Raw genomic sequence first — 13,483 nt, 5'->3', positions numbered from 1 at the left:
ATACTGTTAGAAATGTCGAATTTCGTCTATTTATCGGTTATGTAAAACGCTGCCATATGGTAGGAAACGCGCTTTCTAATCAGAGATCCCACTACAAATAATTGTTAACTGTCAGTCGGAACTCTGACAAAAAATGTCCAGTTAACACAAAATTTGGTTCAAATCTACTGCGCTCATGTGCTAGTACTGGTACTCGTAAAAATGCTCTGATACCAAAAACCAATACCATCTGGAATGTCATTACGTAAACATTCAGCCCACAAATTAAAATCATGTCCTAGTGGTTATTTAAACACAAAAACTGCGATGTAATGAGATACATATATAGTTTGCATGTAATTCAAATGTGAGCGCTTGTAAATGTGTGGAGACAGTGTTGTGCTAACGCTGGGTGCTCATACCTTTTAAAGCTCCTCCTTGGCTCATACAGGAAAAACACCGTCATGAGCATCACGCTCTCTGTTTGTAGCAGGTGACAGTAAACAGAGTGCAAATTCATGTTGTAGCGCGAGGCACATACAGAGTACATACTTATTTAATTAAATAGCAGGCTATTCCGGTTTTATAATCACTTTGAGTCACATAGAGACCGGCTTTTCCAGAGTCGGAATCTGCCGTCATAAGTCAGAGCTCCTTGGTCAAAACAACACAGAAACACTTCAAAATAAAATCAGAATTAAAGGTACATGTATAGGAAAAAAAAGCATGACAGAAAAATATCACCACTGTAAAGTTATGTAATATTCACTGTACTACTACTACTAATACTAATAGATAAATCAGTAGTAATTGTATTATACTTAAGCAGTATCTAACATCTGTGATGCTCTGTTATGCAGCACTTTATTTGACAAAATATAATTCAAATGTTATATTTTGGATTGTGCTGTGAGGTTCTGTATATTCAAATATTATGTTTGATTAAAGTTTTTATTAATTCATTTATTTAAACACTATTTTATTTGTTATTTTTTATCCCCTTTTTCTCCCAATTTGGAATGCCCAATTCCCACTACTTAGTTGGTCCTCGTGGTGGCGCGGTTACCTCTATCCGGATGGTGGAGGACAAGTCTCAGTTGCCTCCGCTTCTGAGACCGTCAATCCATGCATTTTATCATGTGGCTCGTTTTGCATGGCACCGTGGGGACTCCTCATGTGGAGGCTCATGCTATTCTCAGCGATCCAAACACAACTTACCACGTGCCCTATTGAGAGCGAGAACCACTAAACGCGACCACGAGGAGGTTACCCCATGTGACTCTACCCTCCCTAGCAACCGGCGAATTTGGTTGCTTAGGAGACCTGGCTGGAGTCACTCAGCACGCTCTGGATTCGAACTCGCGACGCCAGGTGTGGTAGTCAGCGTCAATACTCGCTGAGCTACCCAGGCCCTATTTAAACACTATTTTGATGATAAAATTGAAATAAACCGTTGATATGGAGTTTAAAAAAAAAAAAAAAACAAGTATTGGACTCGGTATAGGTACTTGTACTCGTTCTCAAAAAAATGGTATCAGGACATCCCTATTCAAATCACTTTACATTTCGAGAGAAAATTAGGAAGAGCTTGTTGATAAAAAGTTTTGTCCTCTGGTGTGACAAAGTCCCACTCACTTTAGTTACTGTTGCTAACGCAGTCAAGCTTTCCTACCTGCATCTGTTCTGCCGCAAACATGGAGTGCGAAGTGATATCACTTAGTGAATTTGCTTCAGGAATTATTAAATGATACCTTTATCAACTGTGCAATTATATCTAGTTGCCAGAAAGTTTTCTATTATTTAATGGAAGGCTAAATCCTAAACAAAGGCATGATGAATGAATTGTTTGCTTCAAGATCAAAGCAAACGCTTATGTGTAACTAAAGAGAGGTTTTTTTTTTTTGCTTGCATTGGAAAAACATGCCACGGTAATAAAATAGATACATTTGTATTTTTTATAAATACTACTTTACTTGTAAAGTTATTCCATTGCCTATATACCTAAATATAAACAAAACATAAATGTAAAAGGTCTACTATTAGTTGTTGGGACATTATTTTCAATAAAAAGGGAACTTTTATTTTTTCAGATGTTATAAATAACTTTTCCCTAAGAATGTGATATATTGTGATATCGTTATCAACCAAACATTTTAAGAATGTCATGATATACATTTTTGCTTACAATGCCCCACCTTCATGGAAGATACAATGATGTGTTTAGCAGAATGCCCAGGCTGCTCTTTTTTTGTACAGTGAAAGAGGATGGTGACTGTGAAGCTCCTAATAGGACCGGGATGGGGGAAGAAAACTAACAAATGATAAAGAAAATATTAACCAAAAAATAAATAAATTAAATGAAACATATATGGAGATCTTCACTCCTGTCCCAGCCAATAACAACCACAACAGGTTACAATAATAGTTACAAGTTTCTTTTTTTCTATAAACACAGAACAAAGCATTAAGACTTCAAGACTTCAAATAAGAAACAAAAGGATTCTAGCTGATGGGAGGCACAAACTACTTACCCTTACAAATAAAGAAATAGAAAATTAACAACTGAAGTCTAGTCTCACTCCCTATCTAGCCATAAACAGGAGAAAACAGGGTTAACAACAAAAATGGCGTCCACCTCTCTACTGCTTCCATAAACGTTAATGGGTGGAAATAAGCACAAACCCAACAAAGGACTTTATACTCTGAGGTTTAGAAAAAAGTAACTGTTTACCATTGAATGCAACTACAAATTCTTATTAACCACAGCAACTAAACACCAGAGCTACACATGCTGGGGCAGGAGGAAAGAGTCTCCTCTAGCTGACTTTCCACCTCAGCTTTATCCACATGTTCTCATGTTGTCCACCAATCAGAGCAGCTCAGCACTTGACCTTAATAATTGGCAGCTGATGTCAATTAATCTGTTTGGGAAAATGACAGAGAGAGAACACAAGGAAAAACAAGAAACACAACAGAAAATATACAAACACTGTATAATCAATGTACATCAACCGCGACATCCACAGATGTATTAAGGAAATAAATTAATAATAAGAAATACGTCCTGGAATGTAACAAAGGGATAATCTACGGATAGGTGTGCGTTAAACAATTTTAATGCACGACATGAAGGCGAAGAACCTCTGGTTGCTTCCACGAAGTGCATTCAAATCGTTTAATGGATTATCCCGCTTATACCATGGTCACTTGCAAGCATTGATTAGTTACAGCTGTCATTGATTTTTACAGTGCAAATTTTGACTAGAAGAATAACAATAATGGTTAACTTTATCTACGGGTCGTCAGATCTAGAGTTTTGCCAGACACACAGATAAAGTAGTGCAATAATATCACAGCTTTTGGAGATTAAACACTCTTTAAAAACTGTGAATTTAAATATTCAATCCAGAAATAATAATAGGCACTCCTCAGAACATGTTATGTTTAATGCCTATTCTTTGTCATTTTCACAGTAGTGACAAAAAAAAAACAAAAAAACAACGGCGTTGCTGACGTGATGAAATAGCATTTACTGTTCATGATGGGGAGAAAATCATCCAAAATTCTCCAGTCCTGCAGACTTTGGCCTCTGAGACATCCATATGGTATCCATTAAGGCTGCATGATTGACCGAATTATGAATAAAATTGCGATGTGGCCTTGCACAATTATAAAACAGCAAAAGGCTGAGTGTTATAAAACAGTCAAATCAAAATCAAATCAAATCCCTTTATTGTCACTCAACCATATACACAAGTGTCAAGTGCAAGTCCATCCATTCAGAGCTTCAGTCAGTGATGTGTGATCACAGGGCGCCCTCTATAGGCTCACATGTTGAGCTGGGCAGCTATTTTAAATTATGTTTATCATATTACAATTTAATTCATCTTGCCTTGTCTTACCGGACAGCGAAAGACACATTTGATGGGTCCTGGTTACCTTCTATCCCCCTCTGTGCAAAATAACTGAATGTCAAACCATACTTTCCTCTGCGCTTTGGGTGAGTAATACATGGCTGAAGAACACTGTTGTCTTTTCCATGTTTCCTTTAGCTTCATAGTTGATTTTAAGACCGCACTGCATGACTTGATGATGTTGCTTTGAGATGTGATGGTTAATTACAGCTGTGAGACCATATTTGTGTCCGGAGGTAGTTTGAACAGACAAATGAGGCATAAATCTTTCACACTGGTGATTAAAACTGACTGAAACTACCTGTGCAATAAACTGTTTTGATTAGGGCTGTGGCAATACTATCAAATGTCGATATATCACGATACTTTTCCTCACAATATTGCATCGATACTTTAGATCCCTGTATCAATATTTTTATTCAACTATTTCTGTATTCACGTCAGGCCCAGCAGTTCAAAAAAGATGAAGCAGGTTGTCTAAATAAGTGAAAACTCAGAGCGGCGTTTCTCAGTGCAGTCAGAGGTACGGGAAAGACTGAAACTGAGCCTGTTTCTCTCGCGGACACACTGGTCCTCTCTTACACATTTAACACTAGGGCCGTGCAAAAATATTGATTTTCCAAATAACCGCGATCTTCAATTGATTATATCAATATTGATTCTTAAAAGCAATCTTTTACTCTATGTGCAGCACTTTACAATGAGAGTATATCACACATACAAGACTTAAAATGTCTGTAATTAGCCACTGCCTGGTAATCAGATTTCACTCACCAGTTCAGCATCCTTTCAATGCGTGTTGAGAGTAAAAGTTTGGTTTGCCTTGTTATGTGATCAAAGTTGAGAAACACGTAATATATTTGTCATTGATAATGTCCCTTATAATTCCCTCTTTGGTTCTTTACAATTAGATGTTGATTAAAAAAAACAACAAAAATAAATATAGAATACTAATCAGACATTCGACTCCATTCGCATTAATTCCCTGTCCTTAAAGAGATAGTACCGGGTTTTAGCACGTGTTCTACAAATGTATGTAAATACTTGTAAATTGGACAGATTTGGCATCTAAACAACACACACACACATATATATATATATATATATATATATATATATATATATATATATATATATATATATATATATGTATGTATGTATGTATCACACATACATATGTATATATACACACACACATGCAATTTTTTGACATCATATTAATTGACGGAATACATGACATTTTTATATTTTTAAAAACTAAAATGTGACCAAAGTGATTTTCATTAACTGAGAGAGAATTTCTTTCATTTGTAAGCAAAATATACCAATATTTATTGGAATGAAATTGAGAGCATCTGAATCATAAGGATATCGAACCATGATATTGTGATTTATCGCAATATATCGTATCGTGACATATGTATCATGATACGTATCCTGTCGTGAGGTGGCTGGAATAGAGCGCAACAGTCTGATTCCTGAATTAAAAATCCCATTCATTTCTTCCATAGACTAATTGATTTTCAACGCTAACTTACAAACCTTTAAAGACAGACCTACTTTGAGCTCTGAGGTTGTTTATCGATGTAATATGCTTCTGTTGAAGCCATCCATCTGTGTTATTTATACTTCATTGGTTAAAAATCATCTATTATAGCGGAATTCCTGTTGAACAACTACATTACCCATGGTCCAGCAGAGAAAGTTTCACCAATCAGAGAACTGTGGCCAACGGAGCTCGCGAATTATGACCGGAAGCATTTACGCACTCTGAATGACACAAACGAGTCGATCTCCCTGCACTCTTAAACTACTTATATATTTGTGTTTATCGGAATGTTTCGCAATAAAAGTAAACTATATTGTTTCTATACTTTTATTCAACAACCTAAAATCAATAATTTTATATATTCCCATAATTTTTTATTCAATTACATCATTCGAAATGCTTCATGGGATTGTAGTTTGTACCCTTGTGAAAGACGTAAGTACACAGCCTTGTACCATTGTCTTTTTGTCTGATTTTCAAATACTTTTTTGTCTAAAAACAAAGTTTGTGATGTTGTGATTCACCCCGGAGCTGGTTGGTTTGGTTCATGGCTTATAACTCTTTTTTTGGAGGATTTTATGAAAAGCCTATGCAAAAAATGAATGGGAAAAATACTTCTGGAACCCAGACACTGAATAAGTGGGCGGGGCACTGTTGCGCTCTATACCCTGCCTGGTTTTAACGCACGCATTCCATCCAGAATCAGAATCAAGTATTTGAACAGACCATGGTATAATTCAAGTGGTCTGAAGCCATACCTTATCTTTGTTTTTGGAACAGACCAAAACATAATTGTTAAATCCATGACCGCCGCCCCGGCAGGAGATGTTCCGGGATTAATGGGGCGAAACATCCATGAAAGTTGGGTCCCGGCTGATGACCCTGTAGCTGGACAACTGAAGACACTGGTGGAGGTGCAGCAGGCAGTAATGCCCAGCAAGTTATTTGATGAAAATCTTGACATTAACGTCAAGATTAAGGATTTTTTCCTGAACACCAGAAGCAAATCTTTACACAAGGCACAGAGCAACTTAGCAGCTTTATTTGTGCTTTGTATTTGCATATATACACGAAGTTGTACTGTTTTAAAATAAAAAAAAACTACATCCATTTAGTTAAAAATATGTTTGTGAGTTGACGTGTTAAATTGGACTGATTCACTGAGTCCACTCAGGTCCAATGTCCAATGTCTTTAATTTGATGTCTGCTTCTCAAATCGTGATGTTGTTGTGAGTGGAGAATTCTCAGTGTAAATCCTTATATTCAGAAGGGCCCATTATCTCATTCTGCTAATTAGGCTGGGACCTTATTACCCACCCACCCAAAGAGGTAAACAGAGAATGGCCAGACTGGTTCGAACTGACAAAGTCTACGGAAACTCAGATAACCGCTCTGTACAATTGTGTTGAGAAGAATATAATCTCAGAATGCTATGCTGAAATGCAGGTTGGCGCTGTTTTGGCGGCACGAGGGAGACCTACAAAATATTAGGCAGGTCGTTTTAATGTTGTGGCTGATCGATATATATATATATATATATATATATATATATATATATATATATATATAAATGTATTATTAAAATATCATTAATATTTGAAAGAAAAAAATTGTCCACCAAATGAAGTCAAGTGGTGTAACCAACATGCAATTAGCCATTTAGACCCCTTTGGTGACCTTCATGACCGTGTGTGAAGTTGTTAAAAAATATCAGATATCATATATTTTGCCATTTTGATGAAAAGGTTTAGTTTGTTCAGGTCAAATGGAGTAACCCTAAAGGCTAAAGTATACTTTGCGGATCATGTTGGTTATTGATTGCTCTGTGCACACTACATCACGGACTGTCCGTGTGTGGCCCAGATTTTCTCGACACACGGACAGTCATCGTTTGTGCGCATCAGCACTGCATACACCTGCCGTTGACAGTACTAAAAGAGTATCACAAAGCAGTTGTTGTGCGCATGCGTCGATCATGTTCGTATTTGCTCGTGGTCAAAAAAGTTTACTTTGAAAGGCAATGTGTGATCTGATCTGGAACGCAAAAAAAAAAAAAGTATAACCTGGCCTGAAGAAAACCTCTTGATATTTGTGCTTTAAAAATTAATGATACGTAAAACATATAATTTTATATATATATATATATATATATATATATATTTATTTAACCTTGGTTTGATAACTTGTGCAAAGAATTTTAAAGAGCCCATATTATGCTAATTTACAGGTTCATGGTTTTATTTTGGGGGTCTACTAGAATAGGTTTACATGCTTTAATGTTAAAAAAAAAAACACATTATTTTTCTCATACTGTACATTTCTGCCAAACCTACAGTATTTTCCTATTTTCATCCTCTGGCTCAAACGCTCTGAATTAGCTCCTGTCTCTTTAAAGCCCCCGTAGAGCGTATGTCGGAAATGTAACGCCCCATACCGTAGTGAAAGGAGTGTGGTTTTCTTGGAGGGTGGTGGAAGTCCTAAATCAGATGCCTCGAATTCCATCTTTGCAAGCTCCTATCTGCCCTCTCTCACACACACACACACACATTAGCAGGCATGTGCAAAATGTCTTTGAGTTGCGATTTACGTCCTTTCTGACATTTACGACGCCCCCCCACACACAGACACACATACAACCCTGCAGAGGTGACATGGGTGGCGGGGAAGTACAGTTATCTAATGCATCGCTGACATGTTCCCATTGTTCAAATTTTCCAGGTGTGATTTCTTTCGTCAGGCTTAAGGCAGGTGTCATATTCTTCTTTAACTCCGGAAACATGGAATATGATCCCAAAGCAAGCCCACACGGCCAAACACATCCAATAAAAGCTTACATGCTTCCTTTGTCATGTTAGACATCGTTACACGTATGCAGCTGCTGGAAGAGTTGCGATAAGATTTAGTATGAAACCATGTTAGCTAATGATATGTGAAATGAGGCCTCGATTGCTGTGTTACGCAAATGCTATTTTAAAACAGTTGAGCAAAAAACATCTTAAGCTGGAGCTGCATGTCAAAAACCTCGTTTTTTTAAGTTAAGCAGCTGTAACTGTTTTTAAGATTTAAGCAGATGAAGTTGTCATTGCTGAAACATGCAATTTTCCTGTCTTGTATAGCTAATGCACAAGCGCGTTAGCGAGTTGATTGACATGTCTGTATCTAAAAGGTGTTTGGCTTTTTTACCTGTAAGGCGGGACTTCCTTTCTCCATCCGCTGACCATTGGGCACTAGAGCTTCTTGGTTGGGCATTCCAATTTCTCCCGTTCATTTAAGTAGAAGTGGCCCGTCTCTGCTAAATAGTCAAGTCAAGTCAACTTTATTTATAAAACACATTTAAAAACAACAAAATTTGAACCAAAGTGCTGTACAATTAGATACAAAAGTGTAATAGAGTACACAAATATATAAAAATAATCAAACAATATAAAAACAAGCAGAACTAAACACCAATAAACAACATGTAACCTTGACCTTAAATAGTATCAAAAGATACCGAGTAAAGATAGGTTTTAAAATGGCTAAAGATGGGGCAGACCTTACGTTCAAAGGGAGACTATTCCAGAGTTTGGGGACGACAACAGAGAAGGCTCAATCTCCCTTAGACTTGCAATAATAATAATGAAAAAACTATCTGCAACTATCGCCATAGATTTTTGCCAATAACGATAGTTCCAAAAAGCAACTTTCGCCACTGATTAATCGGTAAAACCGATATATCGGTCTGCCTCTAATGACATTATTTGAAATGCTTTTACTATTCCCATTGTTTTCAATGATGATTCTTATTTCCGTTACAGTATTTTTTAAATTGTATTACAGTAAAAAAGATGCTGTTGTAAAATATTTAAGTTCATTAATTCAGTGCAAAAGAAAGGCAGTACCAAGGGAGTAATACTATACACGTACACTATACAAACTTTACAATGTATGTGATATTTAATTTTTTTACATTGAGAATAACATATTGACCATTATTTCTCGCATTGTGGTCATGAGAAGTGGAGGATAAATGTGCACAGCTGTCATGAAAATAATCTCACAATGTAAAAAAAATCTCAGTGGTCCTAAAATTGGCTTCATTTTTTGTATTCAAAATATGATTTATTTTTATTTTGGAGTAAAATAGGGCCAGGACATTTTCTTGACCGGTTTAATGAAATGACTTGTTTAATTCCTTTAATAGGCTGTTTAAAGGCAGGTTAAATTGTGACAACTTACCCCATATAGTGTGTGTGAGTATGTGTAAAGTAATTGAACTGAATCCTTGTAGGCTTTATGTCTGAAAATGGAGAGACTGAGAGGAAAAAAGAGATGAATAAGCAAGAGAGCTGAATCAGCAGTGATTTGCTCTCGAAGCACACCAGCCATCAGGAGTGCTGTTGTTCTGATGTCACACTTATAGATGTGCTGGTACTCTTGTTCAAACAATGTAGCCATGAGCCCATTTACCCCTTTGTGTTTTTTTTAAATTTTATATATTGATTTTATATATTAAATGAAAGTCTAATGATATGTTAATGTCAAGAGTTGGAAGTGTGCATGTGGTGTTGTTTTTGAGTTGAGTATTGCTTCCATCTAGTGTAGACTCATAGTAATTGCTTGTGTCTTGTCCAAATAAAAAGAACTTGCCAACATCAAAGAATGAAAGAATGACCATCAAGAAACAGAATTTCCTCCTGATGAAATTATGAAATTGTTATATTAAGTTATTTTGTATTATAACTGCATGTTTCTCTCTAGCCATCAGTTGGAGGTTCGAGGTCAGGTGGCCCAGGCATTTCTGTCAAAGTTCCAGCTGTCCGCTGTTGAGATGGCCACGTTACGCTCTGCTCGAGATGGTCCTGTGACTGAGGTGATCTCACATCAACATAATACAACAGATCTCTCTTAACTCCCACAAAAACAGTCACATCATGACATTTCTTTGCCCAGCAGTATTTCCATCTTAAATGATACATTAGAAAAAGATGATGAATTAATTTTTATTAACTTCCACGTGTCCCGACAAGTTAGATGGCGTGGGTAGCTGACCATATATATTTGTCCAGAAACATTTCTTAATTTAATCTACCAGTGTTTGTTGTCTAAAGCAGTAGAACAAAAAAACAAAAAAAAAACAAACAGTAGATGAGTAATCCCAACTAACAATTTTTGGTTCTCAAAACTTTCTTTTTGTTAAATATAATAATAAAACCTAAAAATAACCACTAGAGAAGTTCAGAATAAGTTCTTACTAGTTTGTCATGCAAAATCCTCCCTGCAATGTTCTAGGAATGTTAGATTATGGTTATAAAAAATAAAACCTAAACAGATTGTTCCTAGAATGTTAGGAATTAGAAAAAAAAAAAGAAAACATATGTCAACCATACACTAACGTTAGGGGAACATTCTGTATTTGCTGGGATTTTTTGAGAAATTTGCTGTTCGCTGGTGGATGAAACTATTTAATGAAGGTGTGTTAAACTCATTATGTTTTACTGTGTAGGACTTCTTCAGAGCTCTGAACCATGTGAAGAACATCCATGAAGATGTGAAGATCCTACTGAGAACCAACCAGCAAACAGCAGGGTGAGAGAAAGAAAGAAAGAAAGAAAGAAAAAAAGGAAAAGTAAAGAAAATGAAATGAAAACAATAAACAAAAGCTATGTTTCTGTCAAAGTTGAAAAATTAATTATGCGAAAAGTCAGAATATCACAAAAACAATTTGCGTATAAAGCGGCATTTCCATCCCATGTGTTTAAGAGAACAAAATCGTCACTTGACAGACTTCATATTTTCATTTTTGCAGATGCCTTCTGTCAGACAGGCTTTGACATTTGAGATGCTTTGTAATGGTATTGATGTTATTCTCTGATGAATAATGTTTTCGAATGGCTTGTTGATGCAAAGTAACAATTTTATTGATGAGCATCTACTGTATATTCCTATATAAATTCTATTTGAATATATTTGGTAATTATGTTTTCATCGTAGTTTATGCGCATGTCTTACCGAATAACAAAATGTTTCCATTGAAAGCCAGGCTATAGGTTTTCATGCTCATTTTGGAAACTGTATTCATATCTTGGTGTTTCCATCTTCAATGCGAGATACCAAAATTTGCGTACAAATACTAGCGATGGGCATTTTAGAGTATTTTTGTAGTTGAGTACTCTTACACACTCTAACATTACTCTTAAGTTAAAATGTAAGTATAAAATAACATTACGTGATATTTTAATTGTTTGATTCACAAACGTTACCAGAAACGGTTTCAAAATAAGGTAACTTCAACAAATTATGCTTTTCTTTTGGGGGACAAAAATGAAAAATGAATATTAAAAATATGCTTTAATAAAAATGTTTTCTTTTGTTTTTTTGTTTTGTTTTTTTAATAGTAAATAAAACAAAACATTTGCACTCACCAGAGCTTACATAGAAAACCAATACTGATGGTATTAGGGTAATGCACATATATATAAACTCTGAGTCTACATAAAGGCACACATTTTTATCATTTAGCATATGATTATTATTATTATTTTTATTTAATTTTTTCCCCTTTTCTCCCCAATTTGGAATGCCTAATTCCCAATGCGCTCTAAGTCCTCCTAGTGGCGTAGTGACTCGCCTCAATCCGGGTGGCAGAGGACGAATCTCAGTTGCCTCCGCGTCTGAGACCATCAATCCGCGCATCTTATCACGTGGCTTGTTGAGCGTGTTACCGCGGAGACATAGCGCGTGTGGAGGCCCACGCTATTCTCCACGGCATCCACGCACAACTCACCAAGAGAGAGAACCACATTATAGCGACCACGAGGAGGTTACCCCATGTGACTCTACCCTCCATAGCAACCAGGGCAATTTGGTTGCTTAGGAGACCTGGCTGGAGTCATTCAGCATGCTGAAACTCGCGACTCCAGGTGTGGTAGTCAGCGTCAATACTTGCTGAGCTCCAACATGTTATTATTAAGAAAAAAAGTTTTTTATAAAATTCGGTCTATCTGTGTTCAGAGATTTAACGCACACCTACTGGTATGAAAAGCTTCTGAGCTTCTTGTACAGCTTTGTATTTTCTATCCTTTGGTTTGCATGACTTAAAAAAAAAAAATTAAAAAAAATCAGGAAGTGATGGAAAAGGATGGACAGTCTAAAGAGAATGCCTTGAAGTTCCTTTCTCACTAGATCAGTCTGTATGTGTTTGTCAGTGTGTTCACAGTTCTGTGGATGTGTTTGGTGTCTGATCCAGTGTTTAACATTGAGTGATATCTGTGTGTTTATTTGTAGGCTGGAGATCATGGAGCAGATGGCCGTGTTACAGGAGACGGCATATGAGCAGCTCTATCGTTGGGCTCAGAGTGAGTGTGTGCTCTGGACCACACACACACACTTATAAAACTCCAGCATTACATTCATGATGATATTAAAATACAGTACTTGAAAAGTTACATTATCCAGTTCTAACATAATTATTTATCTGAATGATATCACACAAGCAAAAGAGCTCTTGTAGGGAGTATCATCCTCAGCCGCAGGGAATCACGGGCTGATACACGGAACAACTGCACGATTGAGAGTGTGACATTGATTTTATTCAACAGTTCAACAAACATGTAAATTATATAAAATTACTTACGTTTCAGACAAAAACTGGCCAGTTAGTTTGTCCTTCTCTGGCAGCAAAAAATTGTTCCAGAAGAAACCAAAGTGTCAAGCACAACTTGCTTTCTGCTTTGCACTCAAATTAGAATCAGTGGTGTTAAGTTTACGTTTACATTTATGCCTTTGGCAGACGCTTTTATCCAAAGCGACTTACAGTGCCCTTATTACAGGGACAATCCCCCTGGAGCAATCTGGAGTTAAGTGCCTTGCTCAAGGACACAATGGTGATGGCTGTGGGAATTGAACCAACAACCTTTTGCTTACCAGTTCAGTGCTTTAGTCCACTACGCCACCACCACTCCAGTTCGTAAACAAATCAGTGTTTTTGAACAAATCTTTTAAGTAAACGATTCATTCTTGTTCACTTCCATCATTTTGATGGTGTGTTTTTTAATAAATC

The 13,483-nt window shown here is 36.5% G+C and overlaps 1 protein-coding gene across 2 annotated transcripts in view; it reads left to right on the top strand.

The window, feature by feature from the left end:
- LOC127430023 (conserved oligomeric Golgi complex subunit 6-like) overlaps positions 1-13,483 on the top strand; it is a 104,957-nt gene that overhangs the window by 19,678 nt on the left and 71,796 nt on the right. For both annotated transcript variants that reach the window (XM_051679432.1, XM_051679431.1), the window contains 3 exons: positions 10,183-10,294; positions 10,928-11,010; positions 12,709-12,779. In XM_051679432.1, coding sequence (XP_051535392.1) covers positions 10,183-10,294; positions 10,928-11,010; positions 12,709-12,779 — 266 coding nt within the window. The remainder of the gene's footprint in view (positions 1-10,182; positions 10,295-10,927; positions 11,011-12,708; positions 12,780-13,483) is intronic.

The sequence above is a fragment of the Myxocyprinus asiaticus genome, chromosome 39, assembly GCF_019703515.2.
Source record: "Myxocyprinus asiaticus isolate MX2 ecotype Aquarium Trade chromosome 39, UBuf_Myxa_2, whole genome shotgun sequence".
Taxonomy (NCBI): domain Eukaryota; kingdom Metazoa; phylum Chordata; class Actinopteri; order Cypriniformes; family Catostomidae; genus Myxocyprinus; species Myxocyprinus asiaticus.
The sequence above is the reverse complement of the archived record's forward strand: the minus strand, read 5'-3'. Positions and strand labels throughout refer to the sequence as shown.